General features: G+C 34.7%; 1 protein-coding gene across 11 annotated transcripts in view; it reads right to left on the reverse strand.

The window, feature by feature from the left end:
• The window catches only part of DGKB (diacylglycerol kinase beta), a 945,456-nt gene that overhangs the window by 163,936 nt on the left and 761,514 nt on the right, over positions 1–20,006 (reverse strand). For all 11 annotated transcript variants that reach the window (XM_045052433.1, XM_023250408.2, XM_023250411.2 and 8 more), the window contains one exon: positions 17,413–17,608. In XM_045052433.1, coding sequence (XP_044908368.1) covers positions 17,413–17,608 — 196 coding nt within the window. The remainder of the gene's footprint in view (positions 1–17,412; positions 17,609–20,006) is intronic.

Here is a 20,006-nt window from a genome sequence, read left to right on the forward strand (position 1 = left end):
TTCATTAAAGTGTTCAAGGTTTTAAAAATTGTAACACCTAGTTGGAGAGGGATTAGGGGATCGGAGGGAATGCATGACATTTTAGATAAATGATCCGGGAAAGCCTCTCCCAGGAGAACATATTTTTGCAGTGACTTGAAAGAAGCAAAGAAGAAGCTATGTGAAACCATGTGAAGATCTGAGATAAAAACATTCCAAACAGAGGGAATTTCACTGGAAAGGCTCTGAGGTGGTATCATGCTTGGTGTATTTGATGAACAATAAAAAGGCTGACTGGACTTGAATGGAATGAGGAAGGCAGACACATATCAGATTGGCTGGGCACATATTAAACTCCTGAATGAATGACTTATATTTATGTTGACTTTCTGTCTTTACATGCCCAGTCCATTAAATACATACAGCAAACGGTAAATTGGTTTAGAATACACTATCTATTATCCTTAGGAAAATAAGACTTAAATTGAGGGTAATCAACTTGCTCAGTTTAAGAGCTGAGTATCATTTGGTTCAATCTTTAAAGTTTTGCCCATTCTATGTAATTCTTAATGAAGACAGAAACCATCAGTTAATCAAGAAAATAGGTTGAAGGAAAAAAAAAGTGTTAATAAAGCATAATCTGTTTATTCACTGATCATTTATGAAAAAGAGTTATAGGCATATTTCATATATAAACATGAAAGGTTTACAGAGAGATAATGCTAGATTTAAGACGTGACACTAGCAACAATGGAAATAGAACAATAAAAAAAAATCACGTTTTAAAGGGACACAGTGCTCTCAGAAACAAAAGCTACCTGGGTTGCCCAGGAAAGGCAGCCAATGACATGTGAGGTAACTGAAACTTATTCTCAGATAGCAAAAGAATATGAACAATGATTATACTTTCCACATTTTATGAGAACCTAGACAACCCACACTCTAACTCTGTGAGAATTTTTCCTTTTTAATTTAAAAGTAGTAGCATTCACATTCCCAGCAACAATAACACAACACATGCAAGAAAAATAAAATAAAAATTCAAAAGCTTGAGACCATGCCAAAAAGCTTCCTTGAGAATTGTGAATGACCTTCAATGGGACTGCATCCCTGATGTCTAGAAAGAGTTGTTCAAAAGCAGTATGCACTGGACTTGAAATCACAGAACTCCTTCCATTTTCCCTTCTTACTGAGTCTATGTTAAAGGGCCATAAATTTTGTTGTCAGTTATTGCCACATCTATTGGCACACAGTCAGTGCCAGTTTGAAAAGAGTTTTGCAGCCTAGCTAGGGCCCATTACCTGTCCCCCCATCCTCTCTTACAATTTATTTTCACCCCAGCAGGCAGCACCTTACAAGGTCATTAATTTGCTAGACAGCTTGTGCTTTCCAATACAGCCTACTTTAGAGAGGGCTCTTAGAAACATCTTGGTGAACCACAGTAATGTTTTGTACCACCAAGAGGGAAACAGAAATCTAAGAGCAGCAAGCACAATCTGAACTGGTTGCTCAGGAGACTTGATCTCTGCTACAAAACCAATGGGAGATGGTCATGGGCAATTGGCTGATGAGGCTCCCAAGGAATCAGGACTGTGGCCACCACAATTTTACAAGCTTTGTAAGAAAGTGAGAGATGAAAGATGTATGGCCAAAGGGAATGCAGAAAATAAACCACATATTCCATGAATCACCAGGAGGAAGAAAGTAACAAAGAAGGAGAAGCAAAGAAACTAATCTAACAGGTATTCTGACAGGGATAAACTAAACAATTCAATCATTCCAAAATCCTGGAAAGAGTCAGCTGTATTCTAGTCAACTTCTATTGGTGCAAACATTCTAATAGGAATTCCACCTTTCTTGGGCAGGAAGGTTGAAGAGCTTGTAATTCAAAGGTGGCTCAGAATGCACTCGGCACCTTATTTCTCATCAGATCTCATTTAAATATTTCAAATACTGAAAACTCCACTGCTTAATCATAATGCAGTTTTTCAGAAAAGGAAACATACATTGTAAATCTGAAGTAAGAATGGTATTCATTTTATAATTTTGTAGTGTCAGGTTTCATTCTTAGAAGTGTGCTGGTTGATAGATGGAGAATGACCTCTTAACCTTTGCCTCCTCTCTCACAAATGTGGGCCAAATGTTACAAGGGCTTCACATGAATTCCAGTGATAATCTTGTGCATATTTTAGTGGATGAAATAATAGTAAGGACATCTTACATTTCTATAGTAAGTTATTTAAAATTATTGAAATAAATAATTTCATCCTGTAGGTAAAAACAAAATGAGAAATTGTTGTCTCCATTTATACAGGTGAGGATACAGATTTGGCCAAGATAATGGTTCTGAGCTCAAGAATTTCTCTCTTTTTTATCACAGAATCTGTTACAGCCATTCACTTAAGAAACTGAAAACTAAAAACTAAACCTTGTCTGTAAGAAATTCACTGGCCCTCAATGTCCATGTCAAAGGTCTTTTCCCTCAGAGGTTGCTCACTTGAAAAAATAGGAAGAAGATAGCCTAAATTAAGATGAGAATTCTGTGTAAGACCAACCATTGGTGTGTTTCTTTTCTTTTCATAAAATATAACTTATTTTTATCATAGGAAGACAGAAAAACAAAACAGAAAGATAAATCATTACAGCACAGTCAACAATACTGCATTAAAAACTTCAAAGTTGCTAAGAAACTAGATCTTAATTATTTAATGGGACAGAGAGGTTAGCTATCTGGCGGTAATCATAATGCAACATCTAAATGCATCAAATCAACACACTGTATAACTTAAACTTACACCATATTACATGTCAAGTGTATCTCAATTTTAAGAATGCAAAAAAAAGTATCACACACACAAAGTCATTATAGTAGCTGAACAAAATTTCCCTAGAGACCTTCAGAAGCCACCACCTTCTAATCGAGGAGTAGGTGTAAATGTGCTACAAGGGACCATTAAAAGAGGAAGTTAGCTAATGGGGCAGGATCATTCTAGGATGGGTAGGATGAGCCTTCTCATGGGGGAGGGAGAATGATGAAATCTGAAGATGGCATTCTTCTCCAAGGATAACATCTAGTAGAAGAAAAGAAAAGGAAGACCAAAAAACAAAAAACAAAAAAAGGGAATTCCTTTCCACCTGTTTTAATCCTCCTTTTCCCTGGGAATAATGATCTGTATTTCCCTCAGGAAAATGCTTAGCAAACATTTTGTATTATCAATCTCACTTCTGCTATTAAAACAAAAATAAAACTTATCTTCCTTTCTCCTAAAGCAATGCTTTGTTTGGTTCCCTGGTTTTTTGACTAGAACTTCCAAAATAACCCGTGTTCAAGAAATGTTTTTCTGCCATGCATCATTGTGTAATCTGCACTGTCCATTACTCTTTCCCCATAAATAAATCCAATATATATGTATGTACACACACACACACACACACACACACACACACACACCATAAACACATATGCACTTATACACACAAACTCTGTAACAACATGTACCTGATAAAGGCCTTTTCTGACTAGTAAATATCCAGATTTATTAACCCCTGTCCCCCATGAGAGAGATTTAAAATGTCAGATAATTTTTAGTTTAATTCAACTTTTTTTTAAATTAAATTCAAGTTAGATAATATACAGTGTAGTCTTGGATTCAGGAATAGAACCCAGTGATTCATCTCTGACATATGACAACCAGTGCTCATCCTGGTAAGTTCCCGCCTTCATGCCCATCACCCATTTAACCCATTCCTCTACACACTCCCCTCTGGCAACCCTTTGGTTCTCTATATTTAAGAGTCTCCTATGGTTTGCCTCTCTCTTTTCTTTAATATTACTTTTCCTTCCCTTCCCCTATGTTCATCTGTTGTGTTCCTCAAATTCTACATACGAGTGAAATTATATGATACGTGTCTTTTTCTAAGTGACCTATTTCGCTTAGCCCAGTTCCACCCATATTGTTGTAGATGGAAAGATTTCATTCTTTTTCATCACAGAGTAGTATTCCATTGTGTGTGTGTGTGTGTGTGTGTGTGTGTGTGTGTGTGTGTGTATATATATATATATATATATATATATATATATATATATATATATACATACTACATCTTCTTTATCGTTTTATCAATCGATGGGCATCTGGGCTCTTTCCATAATTTGGCTATTGCTGATAGTGCTGCTATAAACATTGGGGTGCATGTACTACTTCAAATTAGCAGTTTTGTGTCCTTTGGATAAATTCCTAGTAGTGCAAGTGCTGGGTCATAGGGTAGTTCTATTTTTAATTTTTTGAGGAGTCTCCATACTGTTTTCCAGAGCAAATGTACCAGTTTGCATTTCCAGGAACAGGGCAGAAAGGTTCCCCTTTCTCTGTACCCTAGACAACATCTGTTGTTTCCTGAGTTGTTCATGTTAGCCATTCTGACAGGTGTGAGGTGGTATCTCATGGTGGTTTTGATTTGTATTTCCCTGATGATGAGTGATGTTGAGCATCTTTTCATGTGTCTCTTAGCCATTTGGATGTCTTCTTTGGAAAAGTGTCTATTCATGTCTTTTGCCTATTTCGTCACTGGATTATTTGTTTTGGGATGTTGAATTTGGTAAGTTCTTTATAGATTTTGATTACTAACCCTTTATCTGATTTGCAAATATCTTCTCCCATTTTGTTAACTGCACAGCTAATTCAACTTTTAAGCCTAAACTGATGCATTTACTTTATTTTTGTTTGCAATATTTAGGATAACTGCATAGTTTCTTGACTTGCAAAAGAAGTTAAATTTCAGGATGTACCATAAATCTACCTTACCATAGTCACTCCCTTCCTCAAGAATGAAATCAACTGTTATATTTCCTTGTTAATTGCTGACTGCTGTATGAACATTTGGATGAAAAGTTTACAAAGGTAATATATATAAAGTATTCAGAAACCAAAGAGCAAAAATGAAAAAAACAAAAAATGCAACAGAAATCTAAACTAATCTATTTTAACATGACAAATAAGATAAAGACCTTATAGAATTAGAAGAAATGGGTTTCATTAATAAAAAGACAGAACACATATTGATGAAGAATTTAGAAATAATACCTAACTACAATAATGTACAAAACCTCAGACTCAAAACAGCACTGCTTATATGTTAGCATATATTAGTAACACCGTTTCATATCTCTGGGAGTTACTCAAATCCTACAACACATTTAAAATTGCTATTTCAATATGATACAATTACTATCTTTTAAAAATCAAACAACATTTTTTATACTTTTATACTAGGTAAAAGATGAATTGACTCATTTCCTTGCTACCCACTTGGCACACTAAATATCCTGGTACTTCCATTCTAGGGAGTGGCAGGGCAATGTTAAAAAAATACTATAATGTGGGGCACCTGAGTGGCTCAGTCTGATAAGCATCCGACTCTTAGTTTTGGCTCAGGTCACAATCTCATGGTTCGTGGGTTTAAACCCTGCAATGGACTCTGCACTGACAGAGTGGAGCCTATCTGGGATTCTAGCTCATCCCTCTCTCTGTGCTCTACCCTGCTTGTGCTATCAAGATAAAAATAAAATAAAATAAAATAAAAACTTTAAAAACTTAAAAAAAAACAGCACAATGTAAGGGCTCTGAGGGAAGAAAGTACATATAATCAACTATAGAAAGCTTGGCAAAACTATCAATGATTAATATATTATTTCGTTACTGCTTAATTATTTACCAAAGAGATTTAAGAGTTAAAAGTTTCACAGCACCAACATGTTTAAATATGAAGTGACTTGTGTCATCTATTTTTTTTATTGAAGTCACATTTTTGTGCACATGACTCTCTTTTTAATTTTGAAAAGACATTTAATCACAGATCCCATGAACCTTTCTTGCAGGAAATTTAATAACTAAATGTTCTTTGGTATTTGTTCATTTTTTTCTCCCTTACTCTTTGTCTAACAAGATACTCTGAAAATGTGAACGCCACAGACTTAGAAAAAAAATGTCTTATGTAGTTTTTGAAGGGAGAGATACATATTCTCAAGCATCATCAGTAGGGAAAAAGTCAGTATGCTAAGGACTTTAACTATCAGAAAAGACATGAATTTAAATCAATATGCAGAAAAAAGATTCTTAAGTATTTTTTTGTTATTCATATGTTGAAAATGCTATGGTTTTCTCAGCCACAGAAATTGAGCTCTACAAATAGCAGCAGATTATTTTATTAAATCAGATCCAAATTACTAATTTCAGTATTAATGGTTAGCTTTGACATGTTTAAAAAGGGTAGAAGGTACTTAATAGACCTGTCTTCCACCCTGAAATGAACAACTGTTCAGGGAAATGGAAGTGTTCAAAGATACATTTTCTTTCAGCCAATCTGTGAAATATAATATAATTATTCTCTTTTAATGAATCTCTCAACGAGGAACAATCTTTCAGAGCTTGAACAGGTAAAATATAATGATAATGGGAGAAGCTTTGTAAATAAAAGGATGAAATGAGATTGTTATTTTATGCCATATTACGGGATAATTAGAATAACAGTGCAGCATTCATCAGGCATTTGAACTTTCTAAAAAAATTCCCTAGGGCTCATTTAAATTGGTCATATTTATCCACGGAGATTTTTAGTCTTATTTCAAATGAATGTCACCTTATAACATTGAGGCCTCAATCTTTACCTTACTCTGATTAATGGTTGTACTTGTACAGCAGCCAACAGATGCTGCCTGAAAGAGACACCAAGAAACCCCTGAATTTATCAATCTACAGTTTACCAAGAAAAAAACAATAGAACTATTTTTATTAAGCCTGGAGAATAATTATCCAGAATGGAGGGAATGATGATCTATATGAATCTCTATCAATTTCCAAACAGTTGGCTGGATACTGTCCAACAAACTACAAGTGATATGTTAACTACTTCTATATAATAAAAACCTTATTCATGAAAACTAAATTCATGGCAATGGAACTCTAGTGGTTGGTTGCCTTGGTTGTCTCAAATTCACATGGCTCAAAGCTAATTAAGTAGGTGGTGGAATCTGACTCTTTTCAAGAAAGAGGTATTGGGGCACCTGGGTGGCTCAGTCAGTTAAGCATCCAACTCTTGACTTTGGTTCAGGTCATAATCTCATGGTCCGTGAGTTCCAGGGCCCATTGGGCTTCGTGTTGATAGTGCGGAGCCTGCTTGGGATTCTCTTTCTCCTCTCTCTGTCTCTGTCTCACTCTCTCTAAAAATAAATAAATAAACTTAAAAAAAAAAAAAGAAATCTCTTTGCTCCCTAATGGACTCCCAATGGCACCCTTTGGTAGTTAGACAAATGACTGCAAACAGAATCAGGTGATAGATTGTTGTGGTTTCCTCACATCCATTAAGGTAACAAGAAGAAAATACTTATAAATGAAAGAGAGGTGAAATAAAAGTCTAATATCTCTCCTGGTATGACTTGAAATCTTTAAATAAGACGTCATTCCACAAGATGGTGCAATTGAAGTTTCATCCTCAAGGAGATTAGTTTTTCTTTGTTATTATTTCCTATCTTGATGGAAGAGAGAACAGTTTTTAATACCAACAGAATAAAAAGGAACTAGGACTCATGTTTAACAATTTTTGTAGTTGGTTTCATGTCGTTTTGAAAGTTCTTTCATGTTTACTATTTTTTTAATCCTCCCTAACTTCTTGTCATATCTTGATTATAGGAAAATTATTTTAAGCTTCCCGGGGCACATCTATTACATGAGCTTTAAATTACCATCCTCAAATGGCAAGATTACAGTGGAGTTTTCCATTTAGGAAACTTATAAGAATGATCTCATATTTGGGAGCTTTATGTGACTATGATTTGAAACCAAGATCTACAAGTGTTATTCAATTAGTTGAGGCTTATATAATCAGTCAATATTTATTTAACTTGGAAATATATTTTATATTTTCACCACCGCATAAGTTAAATTTACTTAGACTTATAATGCATCCTTAGCCTGGGTGGAGGACCTGCCATTGTTTTCTACAGACTCAGGATTGAATACTATGTCACAGAAACACGTCAGGTAGTCGTTTTATCACTGATGTTAGACACCAACATCATAGAGAAAATGATCCATTAAAGCGTTTATATTTTCTATCTTTCTCTGAAGTCACAATTAAAATCAATAGCTGGAAAAGTAGAAGGGGAACAACTGGAAATAAAGAAGGTATTCTGCCTCAGAAGTCCGAGAAGGTAACAGCTGAGTTGTAATTCAAACCCTCAAATAAACAAATCCCTTTCCTTCTGCTTTTGCATTGACTAGATTGATTGCCAGATCATATATTTTTCAAAATGCAACTGCTACAAAAATCTAATTTGTTTCAAGTTTTCCCAGACTCATTGTGTTGAAGCAAATTACTCCTTGTTCTGCCTTTCCCTACCTTTGTGTTACTTGGATTTTCTCCATTTTCCTATTTCAGTTTGTTTTTAAGAATAAGCTCTTTTTAGTAATGATCTCATTTATGTATTAGAAAATACCACTTCCCTGTTTAAATTATTACTTATCTGTTGTATCAAAATGATTTCGTGGACTTACCATTTTACTATAAGAAGTTCTAGAATTATCTATCGTGTGTGTCAGATTTTATTGCCAGAATTATACGATGTGCCAGACTTTGTTTCTAGAATACTGTGTGTCAGATTTTGAAAATTTGACTGTTGAACATGGGAGAAAAGGGCAATAATGCTAGTTCGAAAGACTGCCAACTGATGTTTCAATTGTTCATAAATAATAATTTACTCATATTTATGGTTTTTGTTTTCCAAATTTCTATGAGGCTAGCACATTCTCTGTACTTTTATAGTGCCATGACAAATAGAAATTTCATAAATGCTTCTTCATAATATATATGCTTTTATAGGACAGCTAGGTCAAAGATAAGAATACCCAGTCTTATAATGTGAAAATACATTTCTACTTTTACATGTAAGAAATATGTTTTATATTCCTTAAGTTTTTATTACTGTTTTATAAACTTTAAAAGCATGCCTTTCATAAAAATATAGAGAGCTATCATATAGGATATCTAGGTGTATGATTCAATATTCAGCTGTAAACAGAAACTTCGAGATTTAGATAGTTTTACTAAATATGTGATATTATTTACATTACCCACTGCTGGAGGCAGTTTAAAAATATACAATTAGGAACTCATTTGAGACATCTCCTTAAAGGTTACTAGATAGCAAATGTTTGGATCTATTTTCAACGAATAAAATTATCATGGAATCAGTATATGTTTTTTTGTGAAATGTAATATCTCAAATGCCATAATCTTTTTTCCACAATTTTAAGATCCAGGTAAAATAATGCAGCATAAAATCCTTTCTTGTTTCTAAATTTAATTGATTTAATCACTGGATTTAAATGCTTGGAAATTGTTCTGCTTGCCGATGTTTGAATGCCAAATACATCATCTACAGTTCTAAAATGAATGTTGCAGTTTATATTTAGACAACTTAAAACATTGCCTTCTAAATTACCCCAAATAACCCACAGAAATGTCTAGAAAAACTGATAATAATGGATGTCAAATGTCCTTACCATCAGCTTTCAGATAAGTATAACCTGTACAAGGCATAGAAAGAATTAGGGTCTTACGATGTAAATGCCTGCGCAGTTGCCCACGCGATACAATGCACAGCACACACAGATTAATCTCAACTCTTTCAGAGCCTACGATCCCCATTTTAAAGATGAAGACACAAGAGCCAGTAATCTTATTTATCTTCAGAGGCAAAATAAATTCAAGTTTTGCTGCTTTCAGAGATACCAATTTGCTTATTCTCTTTGATCAGTTTGCTTTGGACTGATTTCTTCTTCTTCCTACTTCCCGGGAGTTTTCAAAAACAAAATAATAAAGACATCTGATATAGAGAGATTCCTTGATAGTCAGGTGCACAGTCTCTCTTCTCTGGCTTCTAAGAAGAATCAGGGTTTTAGTCTTTCCTAGCACAGAGCACACACATCACACATAGGGTGGGGTGGGAGTGTATGTAGTGTAAAGTCCATAGAAGAGCTTACTCTTGGGGGACTGATATGTAGTAAACTTTAAGCAAGATGATGAAAAAGAGGAAGAATGTTTACACTAAGTGTCCAAAATTAGAGCTGTGTGAATGACAGGAAGAGAGGAGACCTGTAACTTCTAAACTTCAGTCTTTCTTGTCCCACCTTCACAATCTTTGCCTTACTCAAATACCTCCTATATTATTATTCAGTTTTGGTTTTCACCCTATTTTTGCTCAAACAGATTTACTTCAAGAATAAAACTGAGGTTAAAATTGTAAGTTAAAAAAAAGCAGCATCCCTTACCATAAACAACTATAACAATAGATATAAAAACTACTAAACTTTAAAATATCCATCTGCATACAGCTTGAACCATTTTGATTTTCCATCAGCAGAGTGCATGCTGCAATTCTGGGAAATGCCGCCCAAATAAAAGAATCCGCATTGTTGAATGGGAATGAAATCACTGAAAATTTCTTGGATATTATCACATGCCAATTAGTTCATAAAATAAACTTCTGGGGGTGCCTGGGTGGCTCAGTCGGTTAGGCGTCTGACTTTGGCTCAGGTCATGATCTTGCAGTTTGTGAGTTCAAGCTCGTGTTAGGCTCTGCGCTGACAGCTCAGAGCCTAGAGCCTACTTCAGGTTCTGTGTCTCCCTCTCTCTCTGCCCCTGCCGTGCTCTTTCTCTGTCTTTCAATAATAAATAAACATTTATTTTTTTTTAAATAAACTTCCATATGACTGGTACCTGGATACTTGTATCCACATGTGTGGTGAACAGTCACCTGGCTGATGAGGTTTCAAGCAGGAAGTCCCAGCGGCTCCCCACAGTGTTTCCAGTAGCTTCTGGCAAATGTTTAAAACTCTTTGGCTTGAATTACTTTGGCTGAGTGGTTTCAAACCTTTTAAGGCAGTCAACCTTTTTTTTTTTTAATTTTATTCAGATTAAGCAACATTTTAAAGATCAGGAAATGGAAGAGAAAATTTAGATTTTATTTGTACAAATATATTTTAGAGGTTCACTTTGAATAGTCAATCCATGAGAATAATGGACTTTTTCTGATCAACAGTTGCAGTATCACAGTCATATTATTTTCACTGATTTCTGCATTTTGTTTCAGTTGTGTGGCATTGAAAATATCCTGAACCAAACAGCATGTGACGGTAAATGCTAGGAATGTTTTGCAACTCACGTGGTGGTCTTATACCATTTCTGGGAAGTGAAATAGTTGGACTTGTACCTTCAAAGCTAAGACCATTAGCATAGCTGAAAACTGCTCACATTACTTGACAAGTCCTCACTGTTTGGCTAAAAAATACTTTGAAAGATGTTTTTTAGGATACATGGACCCCTATGATTACAGCAGTGTTATTTACAAAAGCCAAGATATGGAAGCAGCCCAGGTGTCCAATGATTGATGAATGGATAAATAAAATGTGATATATAGAGAAAATGCAATATTATTCAGTCACTAAAAAGGAGGAAATTTTGCTATTGGCAATGGCATGGATGGAGCTAGAGAGGTTATAACACTAAGTGAAATAGGTTAGTCAGAGAAAAACATACCATAAGATAACACACATATGTGGAAACTAAAAACAAATGAGCAAAGGGGAAAAAAAGAGAGAGACAAACTAAGAAACAGACTCTTAACTATGGAGCACAAACTGATGGTTACTAGAAGGGGGGTGCATGGGGGATGGGTTAAATAGGTGACAAGGATTAAGGAGTGCACCTGCTGTGATGAGTACCAGGAGATGCATGGAACTGTTGAATCACTACACTGTGTACCTAAAACTAATATAACACTGTATATTAACTAACTGCAATTAAAATAAAGACTTACAAAGTAAAATACTGGTGAAGATAACTGACTGAAACACAAAAAAAGAAAGCATAAATAATTTATAAGATATTCACATTATAGATTACTTTGTAGCCACAAAATATAAATGATTAAAATGAGGGGCGCCTGGGTGGCTCCATCGGTTAAGCATCCGACTTCAGCTCAGGTCATGATCTCACTGTCTTCATGAGTTTGAGCCCTACGTCAGGCTCTGTGCTGATGGCTCAGAGCCTGGAGCCTACTTCGGATTCTGTGTCTCCCTCTCTCTGTGCCCCTCCCCTGCTCATGCTCTGTCTCTGTCTCAAAAAATAAGTAAACACATTAAAATTTTTTTAAATAAATGAATAAAATGATATTCTGCCATGGAATGATTCCTAAGATATATAATTTAAAAAAAAGGCAAGTATCAGAACAATGTATATGGTACAATCTCACTTATGTGCACAAAAAATAGAGTCTGTGAACATGCGTGGTATATAAGAACATGGCTGGTAGAAAAAGGCAGAGAGTCCATATTCTAAACCTGGAGTCCATATTCTAAACCTTACTTCTGTAAGGGCCAGACAAATATTTTCAACTTTGTGGCCACCCAGTCTTTAAGAAACAACTATTTAACTATACTGCTGTAACACGAAAGCTATTATAGACAATTATAGCAGGAATACAACTGAAAGGGCATGGCTGTGTTCCTGTAAAACTTCGTTTGCAAAAATTCTGTATGATTGATTTGGCCCCTAGGCCAGAGTTTGCCAACCCTAGTCGTTTTTTACTCTGTTTGCAGAGTAAGAAGTGAATTATTGCTAAAATCATTTACAAAAAAACATACTAGTGTATTATATATATATGTGTATTATATATATATATATATATTATATATTATATGTGTATAATATATATATATAAAATATTAACAAACAGTGCCCAATGCAAAAAAACACAGTTTTTCAACTTTGTCAATCCAAATTACTGTAAGATGCTACTTGTTATTTGGTTTAGATGTTCACTGGAAGTTTGTTAGTCAAATTCATCTTACTCCGTGTACTTAGCTGAAATTTTGTTTCAATTTCATTGCAGGCTCTTTGGTTGCAGTTGTGAGCATGTTTATACCACAAATCTCTGATAAAAGCGCACTTGATGTTTAAGCTACTACAAGCCTAGTATCTTTGTGATGTACTTAATGCAATTCCTTTATGACAAAAATGCTTCCTAAAAATTCATTTCCATTTTCATTTAAAATAGTATTATTATCACTTTGTTTTCACTTCCATTGATTGTTATGTACCGTTTCTTGCTTATGCCAAGTAAAAGTACCGAAGTTTGTGGGCCTTTTAATTGAATGTGATCATATACACTGTGGTGGTAATGTACCCTTATGTGCAATTATCCTATTAAATATACAAAGACATTAAAAGAGAGACAGCACATGAGCCGGGGAGAGGGGCAGAGGGGGGGAAAGAATCTCGAGCAGTATCCAAGCTCAGCACAGAGCCTGACATAGGGCCTGATCCCATGGCCCTGGGATCATGACCTGAGCTGAAACCAAGAATCAGACGCTCAGCTGACCAAGCCACCCACATGGCCCATTACATACATTTTTTAAGTGACCGTTACAAAACTACAGATTTTCCAATTAATGGCACAGTTTTTACTTTTTTTTTTATCTGTGCATACACACACACGTACACACACGTGTGTGTGTGTACGTGTGTGTGTGCGTGTGTGTGTGTAGATATGTATAATCTGTCTTTTTATCTATCTATTGAGAAGGAAGAGGAGGATAAGAAACAGGAGGAGGAGAGGAAGTTATTTTGTGGTAGCAGAATTTAATGATTTTAGAGTCATTAATATGACAAAATGTTTTATAGAACACACCTTACCGTGTTTTCATTATAGTTTTTTTTTCTTATATTTCCAAAATATGGCAATAATTGGTTTGAACCAAGGTTTCACAGAACCTCTGAAAAATTACAGTTATAACTCAATGGAACAAAGTTTGAAAAATAATGGTTTAGCTGAAGGCCTTTATTTCTTTTAAAATGCAAATACCTCTACTTTCATCTGCAATCAGTCATTTCTACATTAATGTGAGTGAATTTATTAGACATCCTTCTGAGGCTTGGATTTACTTCAGAAGAGAAGGAAGCAAAGATAAACTCAGTAACTGAAAGTAGTGGGGAAGACTGAGTTAATATTAGGGGTAGGCACACTGAAGAACTACTTGGCCTACTTTACAATTTTGCTTAAAGACCATGGTGTCTATACATAACACGCTTACTTAGATTTCCAAAAACAAAACACAAAAGACAAACCCACAAAGAAATTATCTACTGAGTTGGATGAGTGTGAATATGTTTCAGAATTGCATCCAACTGTTCTAAAACGTTCTGCTGGAACAATAATGTAATTAAATGAATTACTTATAATTTTGATCAACTTGAATTAAACCAAGCATAAAACTTCCAACCAGTGAAATTATTAACTGAAGATACTCTGATCCTGTGCTGTGAGTGTCCTCAAAGATTGCAAGCAAATTAATTGTGCAGGAGTCCCAGATCATAGACAGCATAACATAGATGAGGATTTAATGCTCTAAAACCTGGTCCCATACCTTTGGTTTATGGCAGTTTCAAAATGAATAAAAAATAAGTAAACTCTTTCTTAATTTAAACCCTTCTACCAGATAAAATAATCTTTCTGTATTATAAGAATCTAGATACGTATGCTGCCTCTACTCTCCATCCCCATCAAAAGCATTCTTACACTTTATGAAAACAAACATCCTTCCAATATACTAAAAGTTAGTTTAAATTATAAACTTTTTGCAGAGGCATATCAGAAAAGTTGTTTGTTAATATTTCAAGAAGGTACTTCCTAAAAAGAAAGTTATAGTACTAAATTTTTTTTTAGTTCTTTACTTACATATTTTCTAAGAGTAAAAAATATTAACTTGGATCTGGGCTAAAGAAATGTTTTCAACTAGAATTACATTTTTCATATTTCAAACTAAAGTCAACACTTATAACCATTTTATGTGAAATTGAAAATATATTTAGATTTAAAATATTGATTGACCTAACATTTAATACTATTGTTTTTGTGTCAAGATACTAAAAACAAAATCAAATGATAGAAATATGTACCACTTAGAAAAGGGGTCTACTAAGTAATAACTTTCACTTCTTGAGTACTGAGTACAACATTTACTGTTGTACTGTAAATTGCAGAATAAATCTGCAATCAAATCTTAGAGGCATTTTGAAATACTTTTAGCTATTTTGTTGTCAAATATATCAAAATGGAAAAAAAATCTAGATAAAGTTAATAAAAAAGAAATACAGGTTAGTATATTATTTAATATTCGGCTGATAAGGTCATTTTTAATAAGGGAATTGTTCTTGTCTGAAGATTAAACTCAAACAACTTAGCATCATCAGTTTCAAGAGAGGGAACAAAAAAGTTGAGCCAAATCGGTTATGAACATACTTTGGTTACTGCTCATACAATGACCTTCGAAAACACTGATTTCTACTGTTTTACCCTTTGTGGTGAGAAAAAATGTATTTGAAGTCACAAACCCTACAGGTTTGTAGTTTCTTCTTTCCCGAACTTACGAAAACTTGGCCCTAATAGTTCCACAACACTAAGTAAGAAGACAGTGGGAAGAAAGAAGTTCTTGTACAGTTAATGGGCAATGACAGTCTCTGGCAGTATTTCTGGCTGATTTTTCTGTGCTTTATTTCAGGTGTGTATCCTGATAAAAAGCATACAGAGGGGCGAGAGTGAGGCCAGCAGAGGCCAGGGAGGCCAGCGCAATAGGGGTTGTATAGATACTCGTCCCCGTCGAGCACAGTCACGAGTTTGACAAACTTTAACAGCTCGAGAGGTGAATGTAGCTGGCAGCCAAACACTGAGAATAATTCAGATTTCTATCTGGAATATCAACATGCAAAGGACATGCCAAGTATTGGTATGTAGTAACCACATAAATATTGGAAATTATTATAAATATTATATATATAACTTTTTAAAATTATATGGATTATATTACTAATATATATGTACTCAGTGCTTCCCTAGAAAGAGAAGCAGAGATTTTTAAGTCTGATCTTAGTACGGTCCTTGAACTAATTTTAATACGTAGGAGATTTTTTACTAATTTTCTTAGAATATTAACCTTATATTTAAATATAAATACACTATTAATGTCAACAACCCCTAGGGAAATAATTATATCTAATTCCCTTCATTTTATGATTCATATGGTACAAACCTAGTCACTTCTTCTATATGTGTCTCCTCCAAAAAAACACTTTTCTCTATGTTTTCATATAGTTATATTAACTCTGAGTATGAAGCATTTATATTAACTTGGTGTATATTTGCTTGTACTAAATTACATGACTCTTCAGGATTTACCTCTTTAGGATTACCTACATGTTTAAGGGGCTTCAAAAGCTTTTGTCATTGACAGGTTGTAATAAGCACTCCTTTCAAGAGAATAGTACCTAATATTTTCTCTGTTAATCTTTGTCACCCTCATGGTCACCATATTCCATATAACATAAGTAACTGCCAGGTACCGAAACTTGAATCAGATACCTGAAGACAAGGAAAGATAAAGCTATTTCCTGCCACCATAAAGCCTACCAACCATCTTCACATGTTACTGTGTTACTTATTTTTTAAATATATTTATTTATTTTTCTTGGGTCTATAAGGCTGTAACCTCCCATATTCTGTCTTTGCTACATTGAGCAAGCCAATATGCTTTCTGATGGCCATCTGAATGCCATCAATGGTATTAATTAGATTCTGGAAACTCAAAGAAATGAACAAAATTACTGAAGCACGATTATGAGAATACTACCAATTTAGTATCTTTGTCTATAAAATCTATCAACAAGAATTAGTTGTCTTGTCCCACAAGACATCACCACGAAATTGAAAATTCTGATCCACAACTATTCTACCCCATTTTTTTAAGTCTTTTATGATCTGTTTACCAGGTCTCCCAATTGTTGTCATAAAATTTCTGGAAAAATAACAGCAGCTAACCAAAAATTTTTGTGGGATATTTAAACATGTCATTCATTATAGAGCAACACCTAAATGTAAGATAGCTTGGATGTCATAGCCTGACTGAACAAAGCCAAAAATAAAAAATCTTGTAACACAATGTTAGAAAAGCCTTAACAAGGCTCTTGTTATAACAACTCAAACATCTTGACTAAGATGACCACATTTCAGAACTTAATGTGCAATATATCCTATAATCTTATCCACTTAATACCCACATGTATTCAATTTTCTGCGGGGAAGGAGAATAAAAAAAAAATGAGATCCAAAGAAGGAAAAAAAATCCATGAAAAATACAACCAGTGTATATGTGATTTTAGAATATATTATGATATAACTTAATTACACATACATATCTGATAGTATGAAAAATATAACTGCATATATATGTAGACTATAGTGCAATGGAAAAGTCTTTAATTTTAATGTAGCCTCAAAAGCAGGTTAAGAAGCAAGTCAACACAATTCAATGAGAGAAAACTAACCTTGACTTGCAAACTTCAACTCCTTAGCATCTGTGAGTGTAGTCCTTTTGTCAGACCCTTTTTTCTCTATTCGGCGGTGGCTTCGTCTTTTCTTAGACTCTCCCCAAAGATTGGATCCACCATGCATGCTCGGTATATTCAAAATAGCAATTCCTTCCAGAGAGATGTTTATTAAATCTATTTGTACTCCATCACACTGATCAGTAAAAAGAACAAAGAAAAAAAAACAGTAAGATATTTGATCATCCTTTCCTTGATTTCTTCTTTTGCACTTCCTTATCTTTCAATAGCAGCTTTTAAGTCCACAATCTTGTTGTATTTAAATAAACCATTCAAGAACACTTAAATGACTACGCTAAATGTCAATATGAAAGGTAAAGGAGACATTAACATTAACCAGCTATCAATTAAACATATCTTTAAACATGATCAAATTAAATCATCCGTCAATCTTTAGAGAAACCCATTGGGAAGGACACACACTAGTGTCTGTGTGTCCAGCTAGAAATTTCCGACGTGTTGCAAAGAAGTTGAGTCTAGGAAACCTGGTCAACACTCAGGCAGAAATTTTTTTGTAATGTTTATTTATTTTTGAGAGAAAGAGAGAGAGAGAGACAGAACATAAATGGGGTAAGCACAGAGAGAGAGGGAGACACAGAATCCGAAGCAGGCTCCAGACTCTGAGCTGCCAGCACAGAGCCCCGTGTGGGACTTGAACTCCCGAGTCAGGCAGAACTTTTTGTGACTGCCTCCTACTTAGAACACGCTGCAAGCCACTATTGAAGGAAAATAAGGAAGCAATTCATATTTGTGATCTCACTTGGTTGATCAGAGAAAGAAGCAGCTTAATAGACTTTGGGGGGAAAAAAAGTAAAAAAAAAAAAAAAAACAGCAGTTCAGAGACCTGAATTACGTCACAGGGGCCAAGAATGATTTCTGGCACTAGATTAAGTTCCTAGCACAGTGTCAAAAGGCAATGAGAGGCACTGTTGTCCGAAGGAATATGGAAGAGCAGGACCAGGCAGGCTGAGTGAGAGCAATGCCAAGAACAGCAGTAAAAGCAATCTCCAACCCACCATTACTTTATAGCTGCTTTAACAACAAATGGAAGAATAAAAATAATTAATCAGCCACAGTTTTTTGTTCACCTGGTGACAAAACAACCCTTTTGATTATGAAAAATATGAAACTTGCTAACCAACCAGGCTCTGTGATATTCAGAGTGGTCACTTTTTAATTCTTTGATTTTTCTGTTCATTTTTACTGAGGGACACATGTGGAGAGTGGCAAGGCCATGGTGTATTTTTGGAATTATTATTTATTTGTTCGTTCACTTTGAGGTTTCTAAAATGGCACTTACTGTGAATTTATCCCAGATACTGTTTTCCCTTCATCAGCTGATATGAGCTGATATGAGAAGAGATGCAAATATGTAACACTTTGTTTTACAAAGAACTTTGTTAGGGATATGCATTTCATAAACTGAAGTCTATCTGCAGTGGGGCTGTTTTATTTGCCACGCGTTATTTCAGAAACAAACAACACTGATACTGACTTCATCTGTCTCTCATCGAAAGGATGATTTTTGAACCTAGAAGAGATAATGCTCCACCTAAATGAAAAAAAACAAAAAACAAACAAGAAATCTCTCTTTTTTCCACATTTGTGTCTTCGTGCTGAATCTAATCCTGCATCTTGTTCGCTAAAATATAAAAACTGTGAAATAAAGCAACACATCTTGAGTCTACTTGGCAGGGCTAGAAACAAATTCTAGCGAAGGTGCCAAGTTTTCATTCAATTTGTTTCAAAGGGGGTGAAACCAAGGTCTGGATGATGCCTTTTTTCCCCCCTAGAAACAAGCGATTTTTTTTTCCTCCTTTTCATGTATTAAATTAAGATGATTTCTTTTTACTAAAGAATTCTGCTCATGTGTATACTCACTTACTGCTATATATTCTAGATAAACAGATATTAATTTCATAATTAAAAGTAATCTTGTGTAAATACCCTGCAGGCCTCAATGAATCAAACACATACTGTGTGTCAGCCCTCCCACTGTCTTCAAGTGGAATGTACTGGCTGGATAATTAGATAGTACATATTTTTTAACCTTATTTGCATGCATATTATATCTTTTGCACACTGACAAGCAGCAGTAACAACAAAAGTCAGATTACCACAGGGAATTCCCACAAAGAAGTCTTCATTCCTTATAATTTGCAGCCTAAATTAAAATAATTTGATCTTTGACAAGGATGAAATGTCAAGCAGAAGGGGGTCCTCTACAAGCCACGGCCTGTGGCTTCTGAAATCTGCCTAATTTATGTCAGTCACTTCTTAATACATATTTAAGTATTACACGAAAAAGATGATAAATATGCAATCTGACACCTTTGGTATTTCCCTGCTGTTAATTTATAAAGGTCTGGCTTTCCCCAAACTGACTAAAATCATTTAAATAACAGAAGAATTGTGAAATAAGCTAGAGTTAGGGCCTGGCTTCCATTTTCACTCAATATTGAACACAGCAGGTAGTACACTAAGACAATTATTTGACTAGGCCTTAGAACCCCACTGTGACAAGTTACTTTCAG

The sequence above is a fragment of the Felis catus genome, chromosome A2, assembly GCF_018350175.1.
Source record: "Felis catus isolate Fca126 chromosome A2, F.catus_Fca126_mat1.0, whole genome shotgun sequence".
Classification (NCBI taxonomy): Eukaryota; Metazoa; Chordata; class Mammalia; order Carnivora; family Felidae; genus Felis; species Felis catus.